General features: G+C 58.5%; 1 protein-coding gene and 1 non-coding gene across 2 annotated transcripts; both read right to left on the bottom strand.

Annotated features, from left to right (window-relative positions):
- Positions 1-218: 218 nt before the first annotated feature.
- AP1B1 (adaptor related protein complex 1 subunit beta 1) lies at positions 219-20,136 on the bottom strand. The gene is made up of 23 exons (XM_086623806.1): positions 20,116-20,136; positions 18,692-18,754; positions 17,530-17,635; positions 16,001-16,136; positions 14,942-15,187; positions 13,914-14,104; positions 13,146-13,367; positions 11,636-11,756; positions 11,320-11,415; positions 10,245-10,360; positions 9,223-9,388; positions 8,248-8,346; positions 7,662-7,921; positions 7,036-7,237; positions 6,078-6,098; positions 5,733-5,762; positions 5,479-5,628; positions 4,806-4,951; positions 4,045-4,174; positions 3,406-3,490; positions 2,818-2,904; positions 1,936-2,090; positions 219-595 (listed from the first exon to the last, which is right to left on the bottom strand). The coding sequence occupies exons 2-23, from the start codon at positions 18,726-18,728 to the stop codon at positions 521-523; spliced, it is 2,877 nt and encodes a 958-aa protein (XP_086479932.1). The 5' UTR covers positions 18,729-18,754; positions 20,116-20,136; the 3' UTR covers positions 219-520.
- LOC147527406 (small nucleolar RNA SNORD125) lies at positions 4,575-4,678 on the bottom strand. The gene has a single exon (XR_015222729.1). It is a non-coding gene; the product is annotated as a small nucleolar RNA SNORD125 (small nucleolar RNA).
- Positions 20,137-24,886: the final 4,750 nt, after the last annotated feature.

The following is a 24,886-nucleotide window of genomic DNA, read 5'->3' as shown; positions in this document are numbered from 1 at the left end:
CCGGAGGGACATGGAGCACTTTGGGTGCCAAGCGGCACCAAAGAGGCTCAGAGCGAGCCCCGGGGTGCTATTCCCAGGGACGAGGAGTGCTGAACCCTTCACCAGGCACCACCACGGGCAGACACGAGACCCAGAGCCAGCGGGGACGTGGGGGGCACATGGGGGAGGAGGAGAGAAGCCCCCCAAGTGCAGCAGGCTCAGTAGAAAAAGCAGTTGGAGGGACCCAGAGAGTGAAACAGGGCTCTTGATGGGGCAACACCAGCAAGGAGGACACCGCATTACTCACACACAGATTTCTACAGGGACGCAGGGACTGGCAGGGACACCCCTGCCCTCCTCCACCCACCCCAGCCCAACGGGAGGTGGGAGCGCTGGCTCCATTTTCGGGGCCTCAGGGCTGGAGGGAGATTCCCAGGAGCTGGTTCCTTGGCAGGAAGGAGAGGAGACATGCACACGGGTCCTGCCCCGCTTCCTCGGGCAGGAAAGGGAGGAGAGGAGGAGGACGGGCTGCGGTAGCACCTTAGTTCTTCAGGATGGTTTCGTAGGCTTGGTAAATGTACTGGGACACCTCCGGCGCTCGGCATTTCAGGGACAACTGCAGGGAGAGAGGAGGAGAGGGGGTCATGGCACCTTGCCCACACCAGTGAGCCACCAGCCCCAAAGCACAAAGCCCTGCATGCTCCAGCATCCCCCCTCCACGGGGCACAGGGTGACCCCCGGCTCCTTATTTCGCCTGGATAAAAAGAAGATATTAAAAGGCACCGAGCCCCCTAAAAACACCCTCCCTGGGGCTGCCGGTGCTCCCCCCGCCTGGATGAGGAGCGGAGAGATCCACATGCGGCGCAGGCAGGGAGGGCAGGGGGGCAGGCAGGGGCACGCACGCACTCCGTCTCTTGGGGTCTGACCTGACGGTGAGCGGTTCCCCCCGCTATGACACCGTCCTCTCCTAAGCGGTACGAGCCCCTTTGGGTTATTTGCTCAAAGATTAAACATTAGACAATTCTGAACTCCATTTGTCCCTCAACCCGCAGGCAAGCAAGGAGAGCTCAGCGCAGCGGTGCCAAGCAGGGAACCCTCCAGGATAAGGATCTGCAGTTATCCCCATCCCAAGTGAACCCAGGAGGGTGGTGGGAACACCGTGACCCTCCAAAGCGTTCACCTCTGATGAAGCTCCGCTCTCGGCACCAGCCCCGCTGGGAGGGAGAGGTGCCAAGAGACAGGCAGGGCTGGTGGGGCAGCCAGCAGGCAGGTCAAAACCTCAGGGGAGAAATAACCAGGCAGCAGCCAGACACAGCCCAAAGCCAGGGTAAAAACCAGTCTGCTAACCTCCAAATCCTGCAAGAGCGGGCAGGCCGGCGAGAGCGGGCAGGCAGCGGGTACGGAGATACAGAGAGGTGAGTCAAGGCGACACGGCTCATCCCAACCCAAAGAAAAAAAGGCTGCGAGGAAGGTGGGGAAGGGGCCGGGCCGGGGAAAGCAGGACATCGGGATGGCTCATGCCCGACCCGAGGACAGACCTCTGCTCCGAGGCTCTTTGCAGCTGCACTTGGACTGCCCCAGCACACGGGCAGAGCTAAGGATGCCCCAAGAAGGGGTTGGGGGTTTTTATTTTAACGGACATGTGTGGGTGGGCTGGGACCTCTCCGTGTCCTTTAGCTGCCACCACGGTGCCAGGAGGGCAGCTCGGCGGAGAGTGAGGGTTGCTGCAGAGCCCAGCCAGCCAGCACAGGCCAGAGGGACGCTGGGACTGGCACAGGGGAGGGAGCTGGCACCAAAAGCAGCTGAGGGAGGGGGTCCCACCGCCGCAGATGTGCCAAAAGATCACCCAGCCGGACTCAAGCTCCGAGCAGAGGGCAGGGAAGGCAGGGTGGGCAGCAGCCTCAGCTCGGAGCTGCCCCGGGGCTGTTTCGGAGGCAGGCAGGGGAAGGGGCGTACCGTGAAGCTGGGATTGCTGGGCTGGATCCTGAGCTCTGCCAGCACCCAGATACCGTTGGTGAGCTTCAGGGACTGGTAGAGCATGTCTTGGCCCTCCACGTTCCTCTTGGCTATGGTGAAGATGTTGCTGCCCTGGAGCTTGCTGCTAACGGCATCTGTGCGGGAGGAGAGAGCTGCTGCTCCTGCTTCATCTCTTCCTCCCTCTCCCTCTCCCCAGCCCATGATGCAGCACATCCAAAACCCGCTGTCCCCGCACAGCGAGGAGAAAGGCTCTATTCAACCCACCTCCCAGGTCCTCCCCGGAGCGAGCAGGCAACAGCCCAGAGCTCAATTCAGAAGCGGAGCCGTCCCGCTTTGTTCCGCAAAGGTCAGCCCACTGCTGCCAGTGGGACTGAAAGGACTTGGCTGTCCCCACCTGGGGTTTGCACATCCCACTTGGCACCACATCTCCCGGAGCAGGATCCGAGGGAGCGAGGAGGCCTAGGAACCCAGTTCTGCCCACAGCTGCCTGCTCTGCCCATGAGCACGGGGCCACTGCCCCATCTGTGGGCTGGCCGGGACACACTGCTGCGAGGCTGGGCAGTGTCCGGGCTGCAGGATCCAGATCGGCTTCTCTGCTCTGAGACCAATCCCAGGGTGGGCACAGAAACTGTCCCCAGCAGCAGGGACATCCCCACCAGGCAGAACATCTCCAAAACAGCCAAATTTTGACAACTAGCCAACGGCAAGCAAAGCAGGAGTTCCTTCCTGGAGATACGGGGTGGGCACAGGGGGGATGGAGCTCCTGTCTCCCCGCAGCCTGAGCTGGGATAACTGGGATGAGCTGGTCACCAGCGGCCAGCCGTGAGCTGAGCCAGGTCCTTCCAAAGGGTTTGGACCCACCTGCGTTGAGAGAACAGTCTTTGATCTGGAACTGGGCCTCGTTCTCATTGGGAATGTCCTTCCAAGTGGCCAGGAACATCTGCCGCTCTGCAGCGAGGAAGGAAACCAACCCAGTGATGGAGCTACAAGATGGGCCGCTCCCCAAAAGTGGTACAACTCAGGGGCCACGCTGCCACGTCACTGGTGGCTGAAGGGATCTCAGCCTGCCATGCTGCCAGCCCCTCCAGCAGCTTCCCAAAACCAGCCTCATCAAGTCAGAGGAAAGCTTTTTGGGGTTAGCAAGCTATGGTGCCTCGGGGAGGAGGCTGGTGGGTGCCAGGGAAGGCAAAATAAGCAGCGAGTGAAGCGAGAGCTCTCCCTGGCAGCGTGGAGTTAGAAGGTGGCTCAGGCCATCTCCTCAGGCAGCCACAGTGTGGTCATGCTGGCACAGCAGTGTCCCTGTCTGCTTCAGACTGCCAGGGGCAGCTGATTTCCTGCTCTGTCCCCAGGGAATGTGGACAGGAGGATTTCAGGGGCTGGGATGGCACCTAAGGACCCGTGGGAGGAGCAGACCTTGCAAGAGCCACAGCCACCCACGCTCCAACTCACCCATCTTCCCGTCCTCCACGAAGAGGATGTGCAGCGGGTACAGGGTGCTGAAGTAGAAGACGTCAATGTTGTTTTTCACCGCGACCTGGGGACGGGAAGGACATGGGGACATCAACACCTCCTCTGACCTACAGCGGGTGAGCGGTTCCCAAAGCGAACATCCCATCCCGTCATACACCACCGAACCCTCTCGAACTGTGCCACTCCAGCAGGCATCAGAAATGAGAGACTGGCAGCTGCCTGAAGGAGCCGGAGAGGCCAGCATCCATGCCCCGCATGGTGGCACGCTCTCAGGAGTGCCAGCGTACCCAGCATATAGGGGAAATGGGGGAGCTGCCAGGGCTGCACTCCCTTAGCCTTCTCTCCCAGCTCCCTCTTGGGAACTGCAGCTCCACCATCTCCCCCTGTGCTGGCACACGGTGAGCAGCTGCTCAGCCGAGGCTCGGCTCTGCTCCTGTCAGCAAGGATCCTCCTCCGTGCAGGACACAGCCTGCTTGGAGCTGGATGTCAAATCGGAGTCAGACCAAGCTCTGACAGCAGAGACGGTTCCTGCCGTCACATCTCCTTCTGGCTCCTGTCCGAGGGAGCAAACCCACCCTGGGGCATCCCCTGCCCAGGAGACCCCCAGGCGTTCCCCACCTGGAGATTGTTCAGAGGGTCCATCTTCATGACAGAGCCGACGGTGTTCAGCGGAAGGGAGATCTCCACGGACTGGTTGGGGGCGAGAGGCGCATGGACCTGGAGAGGAGCTGCTGGGGCCAGGCCGAAGCTGGACGGACATGAGGAGAGCAGGAGGTCAGGGCAGTGAGCAGCAGCTGATGGCAGAGGGCACTGCCCGCCCGCTCCGGGCTGACCTCAGGACTCCCTGCCTTCCTCCACCCAGACCCCAGGAACACCCCAGCTCATCTTGCTGCCCCTGCAAAGTCCAGGACCAGGCTGGCTCCAGCCCTGCCCACCCTGGGGCAGAGCCCACCCCAGTGCCCGCTCCATGCTGCAGGGTAGCCCTGCAGGTAGCCCCAAAGCTTCCTCCCTTCCTCCCACACAGACTCACACCCGTTTTTAGCATTCCCACACCATTCCCTCAGGGCTATCCCTTGTTGTGACCCTCTGAGGGAGAAGGAAGCATCGGTTCACCAGGAGGACAATTAACAGGATGGTGGTCAGACCCCAGAGGAACTGCCTCTTCAGTCAACTTCTTAGAGGCTTTGGTTTGATGATCATCACCACCACAGCCATCAGAGAGAGAAGGTCATCATGTGAGGCTGTTCCCAAGCCCTGCAGCCCTTTCACAGCCCCTTCCTCCCACCCCTTTCCACAGGCAACTACACCAGGGCTGAGCTCGGAGGCGTCACGCAGCAGCTTCGCTGGTCGCTGCTGACGCAGCCCAGGAGGGATCTCACCTGTTGCGGTTGAACTGGATGGCGAAGTCGGACATGACCTGCAGGGCTTTGTTCGTTAGCACGAGGTCCATGGAGATGGAGCCCACCTGCCTGCTGAAGGTGCCGGAGATCTCCAGCCCCTTGGCTTTCATGGCAGGGAGCCAGACCTGGGTTAAGGAGACAAGAAACCCTTGGGGTTTCACCCAAAGCGAACCCTTCGGTGCTCTCCAGCCTGGCAGAACCGTGCAGGGTGTTTGTAAACCAGAGGCATTTCATGGCTACGCACGCAGTCGGCACAGGCCCTCACCCCAGCCTGGGCTGCGGGACAATGTTGCCGCAGAATCCTCCAAACCTCACCCTGCACACCGGGAAACAGCTCAGCCCCAAGCCCAGGGCTGGCAGAGATGTGACCTGACACATCCCTGCTCTCTCCTCCGCTCAGGGCTCCATGCCACCCAGAGGACCACGCAGACTGCCTCTGCCCCACATCCCTGTGCCCAGACAAGCGCTATAGTGTCCTCTCCAGCTGCAGACCCCCACCCTCACCCATCTTTCTACCACACTGGGAAGAGGCGGTTCATCTTCCACCTCCTCCTGGGGAGACCCTGCAGCACAGAGCGGGCACGGGGGCAGGCTCTGCCCCGCTCAATGCTGCAGCCCTGAGCTTCGCCAGCAGCTCGGCTGTCCCACTCACCGTTTTGGGTGCCACATAGGATCCCGACAGGGTCCCCACCCCACCGGTGAGGTCGAAGAGATCTCCCAGGCCGCTGCCGAGGGGTGCCCCCAGGTTCGCGGGCATCGCAGCACTGGGCGCTGGTGCGAAACTGCCCCCGCCGCCACCCATCTGTGGGGGACAAGGGAGTGGGTTACGGGGGGAACAACAGGGTGGGGGAGAGGAGGAGAAGGATGCAGAGGGCGAGAGGGGTTCAGGCAAGAGGGCACACTCACGGCAGGGCTGCCTCCCACATCACTTCGCAGCTGCAAGAGAAGAAAGGAGCATCAGCAGGGGCAGGGGTCAGCGCGCCAAGGGCACAGGGGTCTCGCAAAACGTCTCATCGAGGGCACTTTCCAGAAGCATCGGTTCGAGCTAGCAAGGGCCCAGAGTCGGTAGGGATGCTCCAGTGGTCCCAGAGCTGTTTAGGTGACTGGTTGTGCCCAGAGGGAAGCAAGGTGTCACTGGGACGCCGAAACAGAGGGCTGAGGCTGCACGGGGGGAGCAGGGGAAGCCAGGGGTGGGCACGGGTGCTGGGGCTACGCATGGTCGAGAGGGCTAAGAAAAGGGCTGATCCATACCCCTTCCGACTCGTCCCCCATCTCCAAGCAGAAGCAGGCAAGGCGGAGAGAAGAGCCAGCCACATGCAGAGACAAGCCAGGAGAGAAGAGACAAAAACAACAGAGACAAGAGAAGGGGAGGAGGGAAGAGAGGTTAGTCCTGCTGCACTGCCAACACATCCATCTGTCCATCCATGGCTGCCCTGGAGCCAGGGGACAGAGCACGACCGGGGTCTCTCATCCCCACATTTGGTGCCAGCCCGTTACCAAACCCTGCAAGTCCAGCAAAGAGCCAGAGCAGCACCTGGGGGATTATGGAGCAGGAGAGGCAGCAGGTGAAGGGACAGCCATGCTGCCTCCCCTTGGGGATCTCTCCTGGCTTTTACTCTTCTCCTGCAGGGAGCCTGGACCATCACCAGCACCTGTGGGGCAGGTGGTCCCAACCAGGCAGAGGTTTCCATCCCTCCTCACCCTGCAGCCAAATCGTTTCTCAGTTTGCATTCCCAGGAGGACAAGCTGTCACATCCGGATCTCCTGGCGCAGGAGATTCCCGTTAAAGCACCTCACAGGCTGGGAGTGGGCACATCTCAGCCCAGCCCTGCAGCAGCTGGAGGCACATCCCCATTTCATACAGCTGTGGGGTTCAGAGGGGGACCCAGGAAGATCAGTTACCCCTGAAGCACAGCACAGACAGTGGGAGCATCTACCCAGACCTCGTGTACTGAGAGAAAAGGCACAAGGAGCACTAAACTCCTGAACTCCTGCCCTAGTCCTGTCATCCGATGAGGACAAGATCAATTAGGGTGCTGTATCCCTCTGTCTTCACCAGCTGTAGAAGGAAAGGACTAGCCCAGATGTCTCCAGGCAGACAAGCCCGTACCATCCCCAGGAGCTCCAGACAGGACCCAGCACCAAACCCAGCATGATGCTGCCAGCACAGCCAGGCATCAGGGAAGGAGCATGTGGGGATGCGACATACCAGGCTGTCCAAGCCGCCCCCAAGGAGGTCCACGGCACCCATCTGCACGGAGGAGGTGGCAATGGGAGGCCCGCTCACGGGCGGGCCCAGGTCCAAGTTCAGCAGGTCACCCAGCAGGTCGCCCTGTGTGGGGATGACGGCCGGCTGCTCTGCCGCCTGCACCCCCGAGGGGGCTGTGTCAGGGCTCTCGGCGCTCTCGCTCCTAGAGGGAACAGCAAGGGAAAGACAAATGATGCTGAGCAGCTCCAGTTGAGCCAACAAGGTCCCGCTGGAGACAAGCTCACCCAGCCGGGCTTTGCAGCGAGCGTTCAAAGAGACACCCTGTCCCAGCACGACTCCCAGCGCTTCAACGCATTCTCATGGAGATCAACTTCTACTTAGGTCTGAGATCACCCCTTCAGCCTTGGAAGGACAGTATTGAATCCATACAGCCCTGCTCCTACAGGGGAACCTCCCCTTGGGAAAGGGGGAGCCTCAGCTCAGCTCCGAGCACAACGGACACAGCCAGCTCTGTGTCAGCCCCACAGCCGCTTGGGTCAGCATCCGACCTGCCCATCACACGGATTCAGCCCTGGAAGTCCCAGCACAGGGCGGGGAGTCACCCCGGGGAGGGCAGAGATACTCACGAGCCCGTTCGCGGGGGCAAGCTCTTGTGCACGACCCCCCTGCTCCCCTCCACGAAGGCGCTGGGAGGTTTGTGATAGACGGAGGCCAGCGTCCCGATGTAGCAGATCAGCTCGTCCAGGAGCGTCGGCTCGATCAGATCCGTCTCCTCGGAGATGAGGGGTTTCTCCGCCAGCACCACCTCCTTGGCGGCCACGGGGTCGGTGGAGAGCAGGCGCCAGTAGATGTAGCCACGGTCCCGCAGGTCGGGGTTGTCGGAGTCCTTCGGGAAGCACGGGGGTTAGTGCCGAAGCCGTCAGGCAGGCGAAGCTTCAGCTACTACAGAGCAACTCGGGGCGTCTTGGCCCCATCTGAGTCTTGCTGTAGTATTAGAGGGATCACCGGGATAAAAATTAAAGCTATTTATGTCACACCTCCGCCGTACAGAGGCCACACTGCTCTGCCACACCAGCCTTGGCAGGGAAACAGCACGAGATGCCTCCTGTGCTATGGGGGACGGTGTCCGCGCTCTCCAGGACTTTGACTATCAGCTTTTCCAGAATCATCTGCCTCCTATCACAGGCACTGTGTTACCAAGCCGTTACCCACCTGCGTGGCCAGGCTCAGCACCTGCTGCACCAGCTCCTGCGTCTCAGTGGGCTTCTTCAGAAACAGCTTCACGATGGCCGTCAGCAGCTGCAGCTGAACCTGCGGGCAGACAATCGGGTCGAGGGAGAGACAGACAGGCAGCTCACACCACTGTTGTGCAAGAAGACGTGAATTTTTCCCTTATGTGCTGCTGGGACATAACCCCAACCTGCCTTTTAAGGGACCAAACACGCGGTGACAAGTGCCAGGGCACCCTGCGTGGCTCCCAGCCAGGTTCAAGCCGATTCCCACACCCTCAGCCCGTCAGAGCCACAGGCTGACACAGAGGTCACTGGGCAAGATCTTGGGACTGGGTTACACAGTCTCACAAGGGCGAAGGCCAGAGCATCCTCTGGCTTTTCCGAGGATAAGCAGCAGCGATTCTGCTCCGACAGTCCCTTTTGACCCAAGACAGGGTGGTCAGGATTGATGACTTTGCTGTTTTGCATTTAGAGACTTTCCGCTGTTCACCATGACTTAGTTCCATTGTGTTTTGCATAAGAGGTTGCAGGAAGTTTCCATAGATGGAAACTCCCCAAAAATTTCCACAGGCAAAACTACTGGCCTCAGCTGCCCCAGCAGAAGGGGAAAACATGTCCCTCTGCTCATTTCAGCTGTCTGATTCCATTTTCCAACTCCTCCTGCCCTGGCACAGAGGAATGACCAGTTGGTCCTTCCCAACTATTTAGGAAAGAAGGTGCTTGGGACACCACCATGGTGGCATTTCATGGGCCACATTCCACACCCAAAGCTGCTGTGGGACACCACTGCCCTGACCACCCGCAAGAAAAACACCTTCACAACCCTGCTAAAGCAAAGTGCTTCGTTACGCTCTGACTAGCCCAAGCTTTGTCAGTGTCACCCCTCAACCAGCTGGTCCTGCTGGCAGCCAGACCCCAGTATTGCATGGGGGGCTGTCCCCCCGTCCCACCGCACCTGGGTGCTCTCATCGTGGAAGCCCTCCAGGAAGCTCTCCAGCAGCTCGTCGGCGTTGTCGATCCGCTCGGCGTACTCTCCCACGATCCAGATCATGGCAGCCCGGGCCTCGGGCTCATCCAGGGAGTCGAGGTTCTCGCAGAGGGTGGCAATCACGCTCTCGTACCTTCCCGAGGAGAGGACGCGTGTTCACCAAAAGCAAGAAACCCAACTCCCAGCTCCGCTCTAACTCCACACCACATCCCATCACCCTCAGCAGAACCAGGACATTGCCAAGGGCACCGGCAAGAGCCCCTGCCGACTGTCTGGGGCTGTCCCCTCTCCCCAGAGCCATGGCGTGACACTGCCCGCGCCGATCCCTCTCTGGCCCCAGCGCATGTTCCTGTGCTCACCAGCCCCGCTGCTGAATTAACTTCTCAGCCCTGCTCATCTGGTCCCTGTCCTCTCTGCAGCAGCCCTGAGTCGCTGGCTATTCGGGCACATTGGTCCATTACTAATTCAGTTCATTAGTATTTATTACCACTATTAGTAATGACTTCCTGATCAGGCAGTCGCCTGTTCATCCCAGCTCAGCCGGAACACTCCCCTCTCCTCCTGCCGCCCTCGCTCCAGCATCAGAAGTGCTGAATTAAGAGCCAGAGACTGTTTACGCTGACATGAGGAGCCTCAAAGTCTCTCACAGCTCCAGTCCATTTGGGTCCCCAGATCTGGGACTGCCACCGTGGGGCTGGGGATGTCCCTGGGGCTGGGGATGGCTTTCCTGCCCCCAGATTAACTCTTGGGGCAGCACTGACCGGTGATCGCAACCTCAAGCAGCAAAAAACCCAAAGCCACCTTCACTGCAGGGAGGTTCCAAGTGACTTCACACCAACCACATCCCACCAGGAGGGTGCAGCAGCCCATCCCCCACCCACACCTGGGTCCTTGCAGGGCCCCCTCAAGCACAGAGGGGCAGAAAGAGCCCGTCTAGGACCAGGAGCATCCGCCCGAGGCCCCAGGGCTCACGGGCAGCCACCACGCACTTGTTGGGGTACTTGCGGAAGATGTCCTTGATGACGACGATGGCCTCCTGCACCACGTAGTTGACTTTGGTCTGGATGAGGTCGAGCAGGGTGCTGACACAGCGCTCGGCCGATTGCTGTCGGAGGGACTCGCTCAGTCAGTGGCGATGCTCTTACATCCCCATCCAAAGCCTCCACTGCTCCTCCCACATCCCCTCCTTGCCGCCTTACCCCCTCCATACCTCCCCCAAACCCAACCCAGACTGGAAGAGGGGATGCACAAGTTCAGTCTCCCCTTCCTGACCCTTTAAGTCCAGGTCTGGCTCCTCCTCTCATCCCCCTTGCACGCTCCCAGAGCCTCCTCTCCCCCGATGCCGCTTGCTCCCTGCTCCCATGGGATGTGTTTCAGGCCGTTGGGTGCAGGAGCGCAGCAGCAAGCCCGGACCTCGGCTTGCCGGGGCGGCAGCACCGTGCCTTAGTTTGGAGCTGCACAGCCACACGGCTCAGCGGTAACAGAGACGGGAAACGAGAGCTAATGCCGTGGTAATAAATCCCCGCCGGAGAGGCTAAGCCTGAGCCAGCTCCATGCTGTTTGTCTCGTGGGATTGAGGATGCTCTGCGGTAAACCCGGAGCGGCATCGGCTGGCTGAAAGCTGCCCGACCTCGCCTGTGAGCCTGCCCGTACCCGAGCCACGCAGAGCCACCATCTCAGCGAGGTTTTTAATCCTCTCCTCCTCCAAATCACCCCCAAGGGGAAGCAAAGCCTCCCGGCCCTCACTAAGGCGTCAGCTCTCTCCAGCCTCCCGTATCATCTGCTGCATTAACACACCGGGCACAGCTGCAGGCAGCTCGCTCTGCAGCGCAGCACGAGGCAGGCAGGGATCCTGAAGCAGCTCCGTTGGCAACGGGTAAGGGGATGAAACACCCTCCTCACACCTCGCACGTGCCCCGTGGAACAACTGTGGCTCATCCCCAGGCTCACAAAGGCTCTAGCTTGTCGGGGCAGGATGCCCTCCAGATCATCCTACACGTGCTGGAGAGCGATGCCTTGTGCAGCCACGGCTGCCATCGGGACCCGAAGCGACCCAGCCCTCACCTCCACCTTGATGGCACAGCGGCCAATGGCTCGAACCGCCTTCCTTACGAAATCCACGTCCACCTCCGTGGCGTATTCCTTCAGCTCTGCCAGCACCTGCCGGAAGGGGACAAGACAGTGAGAGTCTGGCTGCAAGAAAAGCCACCAGAAAAGCAGGGCAGTGACCCAGCAGAAGCAGACTGGGTGGTACAGCTGCTCCCATCCCCATCCTGCAAAGCTGGGTCTAGGATTTCTCGGGTGAATCCCTCCCCGTGGGGCTGCAGCCCCCTGCATGTCCCCCTCGGTGCCCACCCAGCAGAGTCTGGCAGACCCTGACCTGAGCGATGTTGGCCTGAGAAGCCAGGCGGATCATGATGTCCAACTTCTCCAGTTTGACGTAGATGGGATCATTGTACTTCACAAAGAACACCTTCATCTCATGTTTCAGGATCTCGGGCCTGGAGGACAACGAGAGGCAGCGATTAAGGGAGACACATGCTCCTTCACTTTGACCACAAAGAGAGACATCAAAAATCTTCCAGAAGCCATGGTTTTCTCCAGAGCTTTCTGGATGCTCGATACTGCTATCAGACGATTTCTCTAGTGGCAGCACCAAGATCTGAGCATGCTTCCACCTCCAGGCTCCGATCCAGGCAGCAACCAGCAGGCAAAGGAGTGCAGAAAGGGAGTGGTCCTCCCCAGAAAGCTGCATGCTGGTCAGGAGCTGGACAGGGATTCATTCCCCTGACCCTGCAGCCAGCTAATGGCCGAATCCATGCAAATCCATTACTTCCTTAGCCATGAATCATCACTCCTCATCCAAGGCTGGAGCAAGATGCCGAAGGTTTGAGGACACCAAGGACATAAGCTGGGGAAACCCAGAGCTGGAGAGCGAGCAGCTCTGGGCCAGGAGGATGAGGCTCCTCAGCCACAAGCACAAGGTTTTGGGGGCCTGTTCAATGCCAAGAAATCCAAGACGCCGTGATCACCCCCCCCGGACTCTGTCCCTTGGCTCCCCTTCGCTGGCACACAGGGGACAGAGCACAACCTTGCCGCAAACAAAGACCAGACGCAAGGCAACAGGGGACGTTCATCGTGCCAAGGTTGGAAGGGAGGTCTTGGGGGGAGCAGGGATGCAAACCCAGACCCCAGGGCTAGGCTGGACCTTTCTCACCAGTTCATCCTCTCTCTAAGCTGGGAAACAGATAGGCCAGGTCCAGCTCCAAGGAGTCAACCTGCCTTCCACACTCCCGCTCCCAGGGACACTAATTGCTTTCCACTTCTCCCAGAAATTGCTGCTATTTTTAATAGACAACCATGGCGTTAACTGGTAGGACAAGTCATCTGACTGGGGCTGTCACTGCGGAGCGTGGCTCTCCAGCTGGCCAGTTCTGCTCGGGGCACATGCGTGGGGCCTCGGACACCTCCTGCCCACCAGCAATTTTAGATCAGCAAAGGGACAAAAGGACTCTCGGCACTTGTTCAAAGAGGACGACTGCATAAAACCAAGCTGATATCAGAAAAATTCCTCACTGGACATTTAATGACTAAACCAAAGTCTCAGCTTTTGGCCTTTCCATCCTTTGCTCTCCCAGATACACAATAAATTAAAAACAAACCCCTCCTGGAGATCCCAGCTTAGCTCCCTGCTCGTTGCCTCACCTGCCTCTGTGCTCAGCTCTTGGATTTTAAATAACAGAGAAGAAAAAAAACCCATACGACAGGTTGCATCAGCAAAGCCCCAACACCGCTGCAGTCAGAGGGTTTGAAGAATTGGGAAGCACCACCCGTAGGGAAGAGGAGAAGCTTAAGTCAGGTTGTCCCTCCTGCTGCACTGGGACACCCACCTTTTCTGCACGATGAGGTTGATGTTGCGCAGAGCCACGTACTGCAGCTCGGGCTCTGCGGAGAGCAGGGTGACCAGCGGTGGGGCCAGCTTCTTTAGCAGCGTGCCGTAATAATCCAGGTCCTTCGACAGCATCTCCATGAACTTCATCAGCACCTTCACCGCCGAGAGCACCACCGCCGAGTTGGCGTGGGACAGCCGGGGCGTCACCCGCTCGCAAATGCTGGAGGTGTCGGGGGGTGAGGGGGAAGTAGAAGGGAAAGACAATGATCACAGCTCATCTTTCTGCTTAAACATTGCTGCTGGCAGCGACGAAGAAGAGCAAGGTGCTGAGCAGCACTTCAGACCTTTCCAAGAGATGCTGAACTGGCTCTTAAATGCCCTGATGAAGGTTATTTCCCAGCCCCCGCAAAACCCTGTTGCAGTGACCCCCTTCCAGAGCTCCCTAATGCCTGTCGTCCCTTGCTGCATGGTAAGGCCACGTTTTGAAGCGGCTCAAGATGAACAATCCCTGTGCCAGCACGGGGACAGGGCTTGCTACAGGACCACAGCAGTCTCCAGATGGCTGTGCCCAAGGCACGGAGGCCAGCAGATGCCCACTGTCCCACCTCCCGCAGCAGGATTGTAAGGGACAGGAGGATAAAGATGCATCTTAGAGGAGAACAGGCAGTGTCAGGCTCTTCAGTCAACACCTGCCTGTCCCCCTCCCTCTTTCCAACCCCACTCCTGCTGGTCTGTGGTGCCCTGCAGCACCCAGAGCCTCCCTCACCTCTGGGCTTCCCGGTCATCCTTGGGCATGTAGTTTGCCAGGCAGTCCAGGATGAAGATCTGGCCCCACTCGGTGCACTCGTTCAAGGCTGTGAGCAGCTTGTTGATGGACTGGGGGTTGAGGTCCAGGAGGTTACTGCTCGGGTGAGACTCCGCTATTTCCGAGAGAGCCGCTACTGCATTGGCCACTACCTGCCAGAGGGGACAGGGCACGTGTTAGGTGACACCAAAGGTGGCTCAACAGCCTGGGGGAAAGCTGGTGCAAGCGGCTGAGCTGTGTCCTCGGTATTGGCATCCCAGCAACACCTGGGCACCAGCTTCTCGCTCCCCACCAGCTGATCCTCGGGAGATGAGCAATCACCACCAGCACGGTCCCACCACCCACGCCACATCTCCAACGATTTGCACGTGGTGTTCAGCAGGAGTCAGCCTTGGCCTCGTGCCCAGCGCAGAGGAGCACGTGCCCGCTCCCCTTCCCCGGGCGGCTCCGGCAGAGCCCCATCACTTTCCGCGGCAGCTCCCGGGCTCGCCGCTACGCCTGCGGCAAGATCTGAAGAGTGGCAAAGGCTGAGGGAAGAGAAACCCTGGGGAAAGCAGGTTTTACAGTTTCTCACGCCTGGGGAAAGGCAGGGAGACTAATGCTGGCCAAAGCCCAGCTGCTAGGAAACCCTCACCAGAGGCAAAAACCATCAGCTGTGTGGCATCAGAGCCAAGCATCAGCTCCCTTCTGCTCCGAGCTGGCCAGGGCAGCCTCGTCCCCACTGGGAACAGACTAGTAACGCACTGCCAAGGAGTTGGAGAAACCTTCCATCTGGGAGACAGGGTTACAGGACAAGGAATGCAGCCTGCAGCCCTCAAAGAGCTGTCCCCAAAAGTGGCCTGTTAGCCAGGGGAGAGAGAAAAAGAGAATGAAGGGGATCACGGGAGGAAGGGAGTCAGCATGGGAAGATGAAGGGACGATGAAGGGAGAGCATTTATTGCCATTTGGATGAAGAGAAGAGAGGACAGGAGAAGGCAAAAATCAATCACCATGGGGTTGGAGTCTGAGATGAGGTCTTTAAGGGTGTCCAGGAAGCCCTGGTCCTCCACCAGCTGGGCGTTGATGTCGTGGAGCTTTGCCACGCAGACGGCTGCCGTCTTGCGCACGTAAGGGTCCTCGTCCTTCAGGCACTTCCGCAGGGGCTCACAGAGATACTCTGTGATCTTGTCCACGCGGATGCAGCCCATGGTCCGCACAGCCAGAGCCCGGATCAGAGGGTTTGGGTCCTCGCAGTCCTGCGGGGATGAGAGAGGGAGGTTAGATTTCCAGGGCCACTTCTCCTTCAATCACAGTGGTGGCTTCGGGACCTTCATTCCCGTTTGGGTACCTGAAGTCTAGAGGTTTTAACACTCGGCTCTCGAGAACAAGTCACCCAAGACAGAGGTTTGATCTCTTGTTCTGCAATCTGGCACCCACAAAGTTTTAACACCATCAGTTCTCACTCCAAACACACCTCCAGGAACCTGACATCTTCGTCACTTACACCACGTGCCTGAAGCCTGCTGCCACCCTGCAGAACGGCCACCTCACCTGGGAAACGCATCTGTTGGGTTTATTGTGGGGGTTTTTTTTCCTTCCTAAAAAGCCAAAACTCCCTCTAATGCCCACCAGGCCTTTTCACAAAGTGCTTTGCCAGTATCTCGGCTCCTGACAAACATGCTCCTCAGTTCCCAACTCCAACTGGAAGATCACGAGGGCTTTCTCAGCTGCAGGGAACTTTAGTGTGAAAGCTCACATGACAGCAGTTCGATCACGGGAGCTGCCCACAACCAAAGCTGCCACCGACAGAGCAAGTGGCACAGTACAGCTGCCAAGAAAATGTTTTTCTTCTGCATTACTGGACAAATTTGCTCAGTTATCTAGAGCTAGGGGAGCTCCAGCTCCTCCTGAAGGGAGAGGCTTTGGAAACCTGCCCATGCTTCCTTCTTTGGAGCGGGGTACACAGCAGCTCAGCACGGTGGTCTCGCATGAAAGCGGGGATGCACATGGTGGGCTGAGCCCACTCGCTGCGGCGCGTGGCTCTCGGGCACGCGGGCCTCTCCTCTCACCTTCACGAAGGTGTTGACTGCCATGATGGCCATATCTGGCTGGCTCTTGGCGTAGTTCATCAGGTAGAGGTAGACCAGCTTCTTCAGCTCCAGGTTGTCTGTCTGCATGCAGTTCACCACGTCGGGGAAGAGAGCGCTGAAATGCAAAGCACCTCTGTGAAGGCAGGATCCGGCCACGCTGCTGAGCCGGGGGAAGGAGACGCCGCTGCCTATGTGACCCCACGCTTCCCAGGTCCACGCTCATCCCCTTGCCATAGCTCAACCTGTTCCTGAAGCCAGAAGACCCCAGGCTCTCCCACGACCTGAGCCCGCCCTGCAGCAGATGTGGCTAAATCTGCCACCCTCAGTAGGTTTTTCTTTAGGGATCGGTACCAACAGCAGCTCAAAACAGCCTCTTACAGACCAAAACTGAGCTCTCCCACATGGCTCTGCTATATCCCAGCTCCAGTACGTGCCCACTACCCTGGGAGAAGGTGCAACATCACCTAGCCCTACCAAAACCATCCTCTGCTTTTGCAGATGTTAAACCTGTCCTGCTGCAAACTTGTGAGCGTTCACCCCACGTCCTACATGAAAAACATCACGTTAGAGAAGCAAATGGCCCGGACTGGGTGTGAGGAACAGCCCCGCTCCCCAGGGTGAGCCCTGCAGCAGAATGATGCTCTGCTAGGATGGAGGGGAGCTGCCAAGCTGCCTGCACGGAGCTGGGGGCTTCCCCTTCCCAAACCTGGCCCCAGCCAGTACTAAACACCCCGAAGATGCGGGATGCCCGAGACGCTGCTTCACCACAGACGATAAAGACTATTAAAGATACAGACAGCCCAATTAGATTATTGAACCACCTTAGGAGAGGCAATCAAGATCAGAGGGGAGCTATCACACCCTGACAGATGTCCCTTGGCTCCTGGAAGCCTCTCCGCCACCGCAAACCCAGCCACGGGCTAAAAGGATCAAACCCGGGCCCCCCTGGATCCCGGGAATTGCACATTGCCAGCTCCCTTGCAGAGCTCCTGCTGCTGGCAGAACCCACCTCGGCTGCTCTCAGCCCAGGCTAAACCTGGCTTTCCTGGCACCTCCCAGGGAGGGGGAGCTTAGCAAACTACTTTCTTGCAGCCTAAAATACACAGAGGGGGAAAAAAACCCTGACCTTTGGGATAGGAGTGGCTGCAAAAGGCTTATCGCCACCGGGGCAGAGATACCGACCCTCTGCCATAAAGGCTCAGAGGGGGTTTCTGCTTGTTTTTAGTAACACCTGAAGGAAGCAGCAATAATCCCAACAAACTTATCTGGCAGCCAGACCAATCCTCTTTTAGCCAGATTATCACCAAAGCCAGGCAAGTCCCTGCCTGCCAGACGGCCACGCTTACACAAACATTTCCCTCCTGTAGCAGGAGGTATAGCTGCAGCCGGGAGCTCGCTCGGTCCTCACCCGAAAACCCTTTGGAGGCAACGAGGGAAAAGCAGGAGCCCACCAGCCGTTTAGGCACCCTCCTGGCACGGCCTGTCCCAGGCAAAGCACTGCCACGCACCTGACGTCTTTGCCGACAGTCATGGACGCTATCACCTTCTTCACAGCCTCCTTCTTCTTCTCCTTCTTGTCGCTGTTCAGTTCGGCTTTCAGCTCAAATATCTCCCCTGGAGGAAGGAGAAAAGGGGCAGCTCAGGGGTTAGGGGATGGGGCACCCACCCGCTGGGTGCTGCTCCCAGGGGAGAGCAAGCACAGCTCCCATCACAGGGCTCCTGTGCCATCCCGGCTGCTCAGGGGTGCCGGGAGCTGGAGAGGGGGATTTAATGTCCCAAATGTCTCGCTGAGGGTCAGGGTCACTCTGGGGGCTCAGCTCTCATCCATGGAAATGGAGACGAGAGTGTTGGTGCATCCCTGCAGCTTCTCCAGCCCCAGAAGGCTTTAGGGACAGGAGATGCTGCAGGAGTGATGAGCACGAGCAGCCCAGGACACGGGGTTTATTCGGCCGGTATTTTTGGCTGTGGGGCGGTTATCACAGCACACAGTGAAGCCCCAGCTCCACACACAGCTCTTAGGAGGCCCTCCCCTACCTGCAGAGCCCACCGCAGCCCGGATGACGACCGGTACCCGTGGCAGTGAGCGCAGGCAGATTTTGGGAACTGCTCAAGCCCGTGCAGGAGATGGTGGCTCCCAAATCCCGCTCTGCACGTGGCAGCAAGCCCCCAGCCCAGCGCCTTGCTGGGGGCAACCCGTCGGCTCTGGACACCGAGCCAAAGGGCATTGCCTCCCACCCTGAGCTCTTTACTCACTCCCAGGCAGGCAGATTGAAGAGGAAGATGCCACATGTGGCTTTCCTCCACATTAATTCCTTGGTTTGGAAAGCACTTAAGTCAAACACCTCGAGTGCTTCTGTCCCAGTCCAGGGGAGCTCAGGGCAGGGGACCATGTCCTGCAGCTGCTCCTGAGCTGCTAAAGCCAATAACCCAACAGCCTTGTCTGGGTTCAGGGGGCTGGTGACGAGGTGCAGCCCAGGAGCTGCCCCCGGCTGCGTCGGAGCGAGGTGTCAGTCACAGCATTCCACGTGGGCTCAGGGCATTCCCACGAGAGCTGGCACCTCCATCAGCTTCCCACCTCAGGGACAGCCCTCCCTGTCTGGCTTATACAGCTGCAAGAAAAGCCTGATTATTTGAGGAAAAATTGTGTGACCCTCCTGCTCCCTCTCTTACCTTTCTTCGTGGTGGTGAAGTACTTCGAGTCCGTCATGGTGGTCTCCAGCTAGCGGCACTTCCCTGGGAGGAGAAGCAGACCAGAAAGCCTGAGGGTTGCTAGTTTCCTTGCTGAGGTCGCTACGGAGAGCTCCAGGAAGGAAAAGCCAGGAGAAGGAAAGAGCTTGGGATCTCATGGGAAGAGCCACAAGGAGATGAAGCAGCCAGAGAAGCCCTCAACTCCCGGGCTGCTGGAGGAGCCCATTCCCCAGGGGAGGGCGAGCACCTCGCAGCCACGCCAGCGCACCGCGGGCTCTGCCGAGGAGTGGGGAATCAGCTGGTTCGATAACGAGGATGTGGAGGAGGAGGAGGAGGAGGAAAGCAGTCGCTGAAGACGCCAGTGTTCAACCCTGCTCAGGCTCCAGCCTCGACTCACTTCCCTCACCAGCAGCCGCTTTGCTCACCCCATCCCACGCGAGGCTGGGCAGCCCTCGTCCCCGCACCAAGGGCTCACCGAACTTCCCCGGGGTTTGTGCCTCCCCATCCAAGAAACACTTTTCAAGGGAAAATTCACCCCCAGCCCTCCCTCACACCTAGGCAGGGAACAGCTCTGGGCTGGGAAGAGGAACCGAGCGAAACCTGAGGCTCAGAGCAACGCCGGAGCGAAGGGACAGCGCAGCCGAGAGCGGCACGAGTCTGCCAGCGCCCGACCAAGCACTCCAGCGAGATCAAAAGGAGCCTCCTTCCAGAAACCATCCCTGCTCCAGCAGTGTTGCTTTAAATTCAAAGGGTGTGAGGTTCCCGCCCAGCACTTGGGGCTGTATTATATAATTCAAGCAGTTTTGGGCAGATTTACGGCCGGGCAGGCTGAGGAAGCCCGACCCGGAGGCAGTGGATAGCCCTTCTCAAAGGTCAGCAGGGATTTGTTTTACTGCTCTTTCACCAATTCTTTTATTCAACAGCAAAGAAACCAGAGGATCGTCCTTGAAAGCCCGCAGTGGCCTTGCTGGTTTGGAGGGGCAGGAGCCCGGAGAGCAAAGCCAAGTTAAAAAAAAAAAAAAAAGGAAAAAAAAAAAAGAGCTTGCAAATGGTTTTATAATGTAAATGAGCATCTTGAAAGCCAAATGCAGCAATCCCCTGCGAGCACAGGAGATGTGGCCAGAGAAACTGCATCCTCTGTTCCCTGTCCAAGCTGGATAGGGATCTCCAACAGGGATAAAAAGAAAATCTGGATAAAATCTGGGGGCTGAGCCCACTGGGCAGAGCACGGAGCCAGCGCCAGTTTGGTGGGCAGTAACAGAGAAACTGTTTGCACTGGTTTGGGACTCACTTTGGGTATTGCAGTGCAGTCCCGATGCTGTTCCCGAGGGGGCCAGTCTGTCACCGTGTCACCCCAGCCCTGCCGAGGGCTTCCCGGGCAGCCTCGTGTCACACACGACAGTTACCTGGGATTTATTCAGAGCCCGTTTTCCCCCCGAGGCCGATGGCTCCCCAGCGAACAGCAGGAGCTCCCAGGCTGCGCCGCAGCAGCTCCCTGCGCCTCACTGCAGATCCCGTCCTGGAAGAGAGGGAGGAAGGAGGATTTACTGCAGTCCCTCCGATTCCACCGCCCTGGCTCGCAGTCAGCCCTGCTCTGCAGAAGTGCCTGGAAAGCAAACTTGAAGCCTACCAGGGAATTTCTGCAGCCGGCTCGGAGACATGAATCACGCCTGCTGCTTTCCTGCAGCTTCCCAGAGCCCCCGGGTACCGCAGCGTGTGGTTTAGCCACCCAAAACCCCACTAATTCCGGAGACAGAGACGGCCACCCATCTCCCCCACTCCTTTAAGCCCTTCGGTGCCGACAGCAGCCTCCAAAAAGCAAACAGCCCCCTCGTCCTCCAGCCCGAGCTGGAGAATTACGGCGCACCCCTCGCCCCCCACACCAACACCTCAACCTCCCCAGCGGCAGGACCGGACTTGAAGCAACCCAGCGCCTCGAGCAGGGTGACAAGAGGCTGAGCAAAGCTCCAAACACTCCCCAAAACTGGGTGCCCAGCATCCCGCACCGCATCTGTCCCCCCAGGCTAACCAAGGGCAACGAGGCAGGGCTGCCTGCCAGGCCTGGGCTGCGACCGCCGCTGGCACAGCCCTGCTGATGGTGAATTCCCCCGAGCTCAGCCCTTGGGCACGGTCCAACGCTGCTGCCTGGCTTCACTTTTAAGGAGGGCAGAGGAAACGGTTCAGGGACTGCAGAGCACCTCTTGTGTCACCTCCTCTCTTCCTACACTTTGTCCAGCTTGAACTGGGCAGAGGGATGGATGGGGAAGGGGGGAAGGGTCCCCTCTCCCACGCCGAAGCCTGACAGTAAATAAGGCAGATTTCTGGCATGCAGGAGCAGAGGGAGGGTTTCAGATCTGGAGCCAACAGCTTTGACCATCTCATTTGGGCAAATCTGATCATTTAGGGTCATTACGGAGAGTCGCAAATACTCTGCCCTCGCTCAGCGCCCGGCAAGCAACAACGGGCAGCGGGGGCTCATCCGCAGGCAGGGAGATGGCAGCAACCAGGCAGGGAGATGGCAGCAAGCGCTCATCGCGTGGCAAAGCACAGGGAGCTGGGTGCAGGTGTTTGCTCCCCCTGCTCCAAGCAATTCCCACCGAGCTCCTTCCCAGGCTGGGAAAAAAGTCCCGGCACTCAGTGATCTCCCAGCAAGGGGATGAGCAGAGCAGCAGCTCCCGACAGCCTGGCGCAGCACCGGCACTCGGAAAAAGCAGGATTCAAGACTCGTAGCAACAAAACAAGGAAGCCAACAAGCCCCTGACCTTGCGGTGGCTCAAATTTTTTACCCTATCTTCTTGCCAAACTTATCTTAAGCCGGTCTTGCAAACCGGATTCAAGGGGTCGAAAGTGTTTGTAAGGCTCTGGTAGCAAAATGGCAGCAGAGCTCACCCACACTTTGCTTGGGCTCGTTTTGAGGACGAGCCTTTGCGGCAGCAGCAATCTACACCTTCCCTGGGACCCTGCATCTACTACCCCAGGGCACGAGGGCTCCCACACCATCCCATCAAGTCATTCTACTTCCTGCACATCCCCCCAGCCCGCCTCGGGGTGGAAAACATCATCCACATCCAAGCAATGTGCGGCAGAAGGGTCCTGCTCGGAGTCACTCCAGGCACCTTCCCCGACGGATCCAGCTTTAATGGGGCTATTTCTCTCCTGCGATGCAGCACCAAGGAGCCCATGGCCCAGCTGGAAGAAGCACCGAGGTTTGGGACATTGGATTTTCTGCCGTTCATGAAGCACTCTGAGGCTGAAGGAGAAGCCAGCGCTCCCACAGCTCAGCTCACACAGCGTGTTCCTCCCAGGATTCGTGTTTCAGAGCTGCCGGGTGACGTGTCTGTAGGGGCACAGCACGGCACGAGCCCCCTCCTTGATCTCAGGCCCTCGAGTTGGGACCGCGACAGAGCTCAGCCATCCCCGTCCTCCCAGCTGCCACACCAGTGGGCTCCCGAATTCAGCAATCCTGGGTGAACAAGATGTTCCTAAACCCAAAATACACCAGTGAATGCAGCATGGTGCTTCCCGCTGAGATGGGCACTGCCAGCAGGTTCCCAGGGATGACACCAACACCAAATAAGCCATCCCTGGTGCTCCTTGTTTCTTTCATTCTTATGGAGAGTGAAAGAAGAAAACTCGTTAGTGATCCCCAGCTGCTTTTACTACCCCGTTTCAGGCCAACTCCTCCGTCCTTGAAGGCTGAGATGCCGCTAACAGGAGTTTTTCAGCTTCTAGCAGTAGAGACCCATTGCCCAGGAAGGGATGCGGGGAAAGTGCTCCTGCTGCCGCTCTTCCAGAGGAACGAGCCACCTCGTGCCACGCCAGCGTTTAAATCATGCCCAGGACAAGGCGGCTGCCCGGTTATTACAGCACAAGGGCTCATGGTAGCCCTGCCGATCCTTCTGCAGCCTGTGACAGCCCAGAACAGCAGTTTACCAGCTGCCAGCAAGTTTGGATCTACCCAGCCTGATGTGTGTCTCCAGGAGGGTCCGAAGGAAGGAAGGAAGCAAACGCAGGGAGACACATCGCTCCAGCCCCGCACAAACACGCACCTACCGTGCATCGGGGGGTGCACGCTGGCACCTAAAGCAGAGGGAGAGGCAGAGAGGAGCAGGATCTCAAAGCACAAGCTTCTGGGAAACAGCTCATCAAGAAAACAGTGGGTCAGCTGAGGGTTACAGAAAACTCCTACCAGCCAGCAACGCTCCCTCTCACAGCCGCAAATAAAGTGCTCGAGGGGGACCAGTAAACCCCGAAGTCAGCACAGTTAAAGCAAATTTAGGCAGAATAAAAAACTCCTCAATATTGAGGCTGGTAACTGAAGGCGTAGGGACTTCACACAGTTATCCCTGTGGATATGAAGCAACTTCAAGGCAAGGCAAAAGGCCAGGCAGGCACAAGGGAGTGACGGCTCCCAACACCTCCCAGCAGCACTGGACATCCCTGGCCTCAGCGAATGAACCCCACAGACCAGGCACAGACACCGGTGGGGAAGATAAAACCCAAGCATGGAAGGGGAGAATGAACAGCTGAAGGTATGACAGCCAGCAACTAAAAAGCCTCGTGCTGATCCCAAGTATTTTCTCCTCCTTATTCATGGCAGCGAAGTCACGCAGCGTATCCCGTCCTGTGGGTACAGCTCCGACCCCCCTGCTCGTTCCCACCTCATCCCCACACCTCTGCCCACAGCTGGCACAAAGCCCCAAGGGCTCCCACCAGCCCCACACACACTCTCAAGGGCAGACAATACTTTTCCTAAGGACTGGCCTAACTTGAGCCAGTTTTAGCTCATGCAGCGATGTGGGGCTGTGAGCCTGCTGCTGCATCCCGAGCTCGGCTCATCCCTTCACACCTCCCCACAGGAGGACCAGGACCATCCCATCCACCAACCGGGCTGTGCCCTGCCACAAAAACAATCCACCCGCACCACCAAAGCCCGAGGGCTGGCAGGACCCTGCAGCTGCCACCTAACGTAGAGCAAGTGGTAAAAATACCCCCCAAAAGGAACTGCCCAAAACCAGCGAGTGCCACAAGTTATCCCACACTTTCTAGAATAAAAGCCACTGATTAACGGCAGCGCCGAGCGCAGAGGATGCTCTGTGAACCCAGTGGGTTGGCAGCGTCCTCTGGCAAACCCAAGTCACTGGGTGACCCACACGCTCTCCAAGAGGGTCCATCTGCCATCAACCAATGGGTTAAGGTGCCCTGGTTTAATAAGCAAACGCTAAAAGCCCTGCCAGACCCACCGCGGCGTTAGCAAGGTGCCCAAAATCGTGGCGGATCAATTAATTTGCCGAGGCTCCGCTTGAGCGCTCCGAAACCCCCCAAGCGCCGGCATCTGGCCCTTAATTAGCCCAGATGGCAGAAGGGCCACGAGAGCGGCCGTACGCAGGTCAAACGAGTCACGACTGACACAGCCCAACAACTAATAATCACAGAATAAAACCCACTAACACAGGAAAACCCCGAGCGTGCCCCACACAGCACACTGCCGGGCAAAGCGGTGATCCCAACTCTGCAGGGCCCGAAGCATCGTGCTTCAGAGAGCCGGGGGTGGATTTTAGGCAACATAAGCCCAAAGATCACCTTGAGCAGGGACACCACCTCCGGTGTCCCTCCCAAAACACCAGCGAAGCACCTTCAGAGATGCTGAGGACCTTGTTCTGGAGGCGTCGGACACACAGGTGAGCTTCATCCCACAGCATCAGCCCCACCGACGCCTTCCCACGGCACAGGGGATGAACACTGCAGGGTTCCAAGGCCAGACATCTCCCACCACCATCGCAGAGCTCCCAGCCTGGCTTGACCCCAGTAAGGACCAACAGCTCTGAAAAGCTCCAGTCCTTCAGTCTGGCAGCCTGACCACCGGGAAGCAGCCCATGATCCCACCGCCAGGTGTGGGGGGCAGCGAACCAACTGCTTATCCGAGACACCTATTCAACCTTACGCTGTTTTACAGACTCTTTTTTATCAAGTTTAGGGATTTTCCCCCCTAAAACCTCCACGGAGGAGGCAGCGAGCACAGGCCATCAGAGCAGGTGCATCACCGTCTGGTCTGTGCCCAGTTCCCAGCTCTTCTGTGCCTCAGCAGAGCCTGGTACGGACCTCTTCCCATGGATCGGTGCCACGTCTTGCCATGCCCTGAGCCACGCCGCTGCCCACAGGGATGCCAGGCCTCCT

Source organism: Tauraco erythrolophus, chromosome 19 (assembly GCF_009769465.1).
Source record: "Tauraco erythrolophus isolate bTauEry1 chromosome 19, bTauEry1.pri, whole genome shotgun sequence".
NCBI lineage: Eukaryota > Metazoa > Chordata > Aves > Musophagiformes > Musophagidae > Tauraco > Tauraco erythrolophus.
This window is presented reverse-complemented; position numbering and strand designations above follow the sequence as displayed.

Coding starts and splice junctions, on each gene's coding strand:
- AP1B1 (XM_086623806.1), bottom strand. CDS start 18,728: ATGACGGACTCGAAGTACTTCACCACCACGAAGAAAG. Junction 14,105..14,941: donor TCTCAGACTCCAACCCCATG/GTGATTGATTTT, acceptor CCCCTCTGGCAG/GTAGTGGCCAATGCAGTAGC. Junction 3,491..4,044: donor ACCCTCTGAACAATCTCCAG/GTGGGGAACGCC, acceptor TCCCGTCCCCAG/GTCGCGGTGAAAAACAACAT.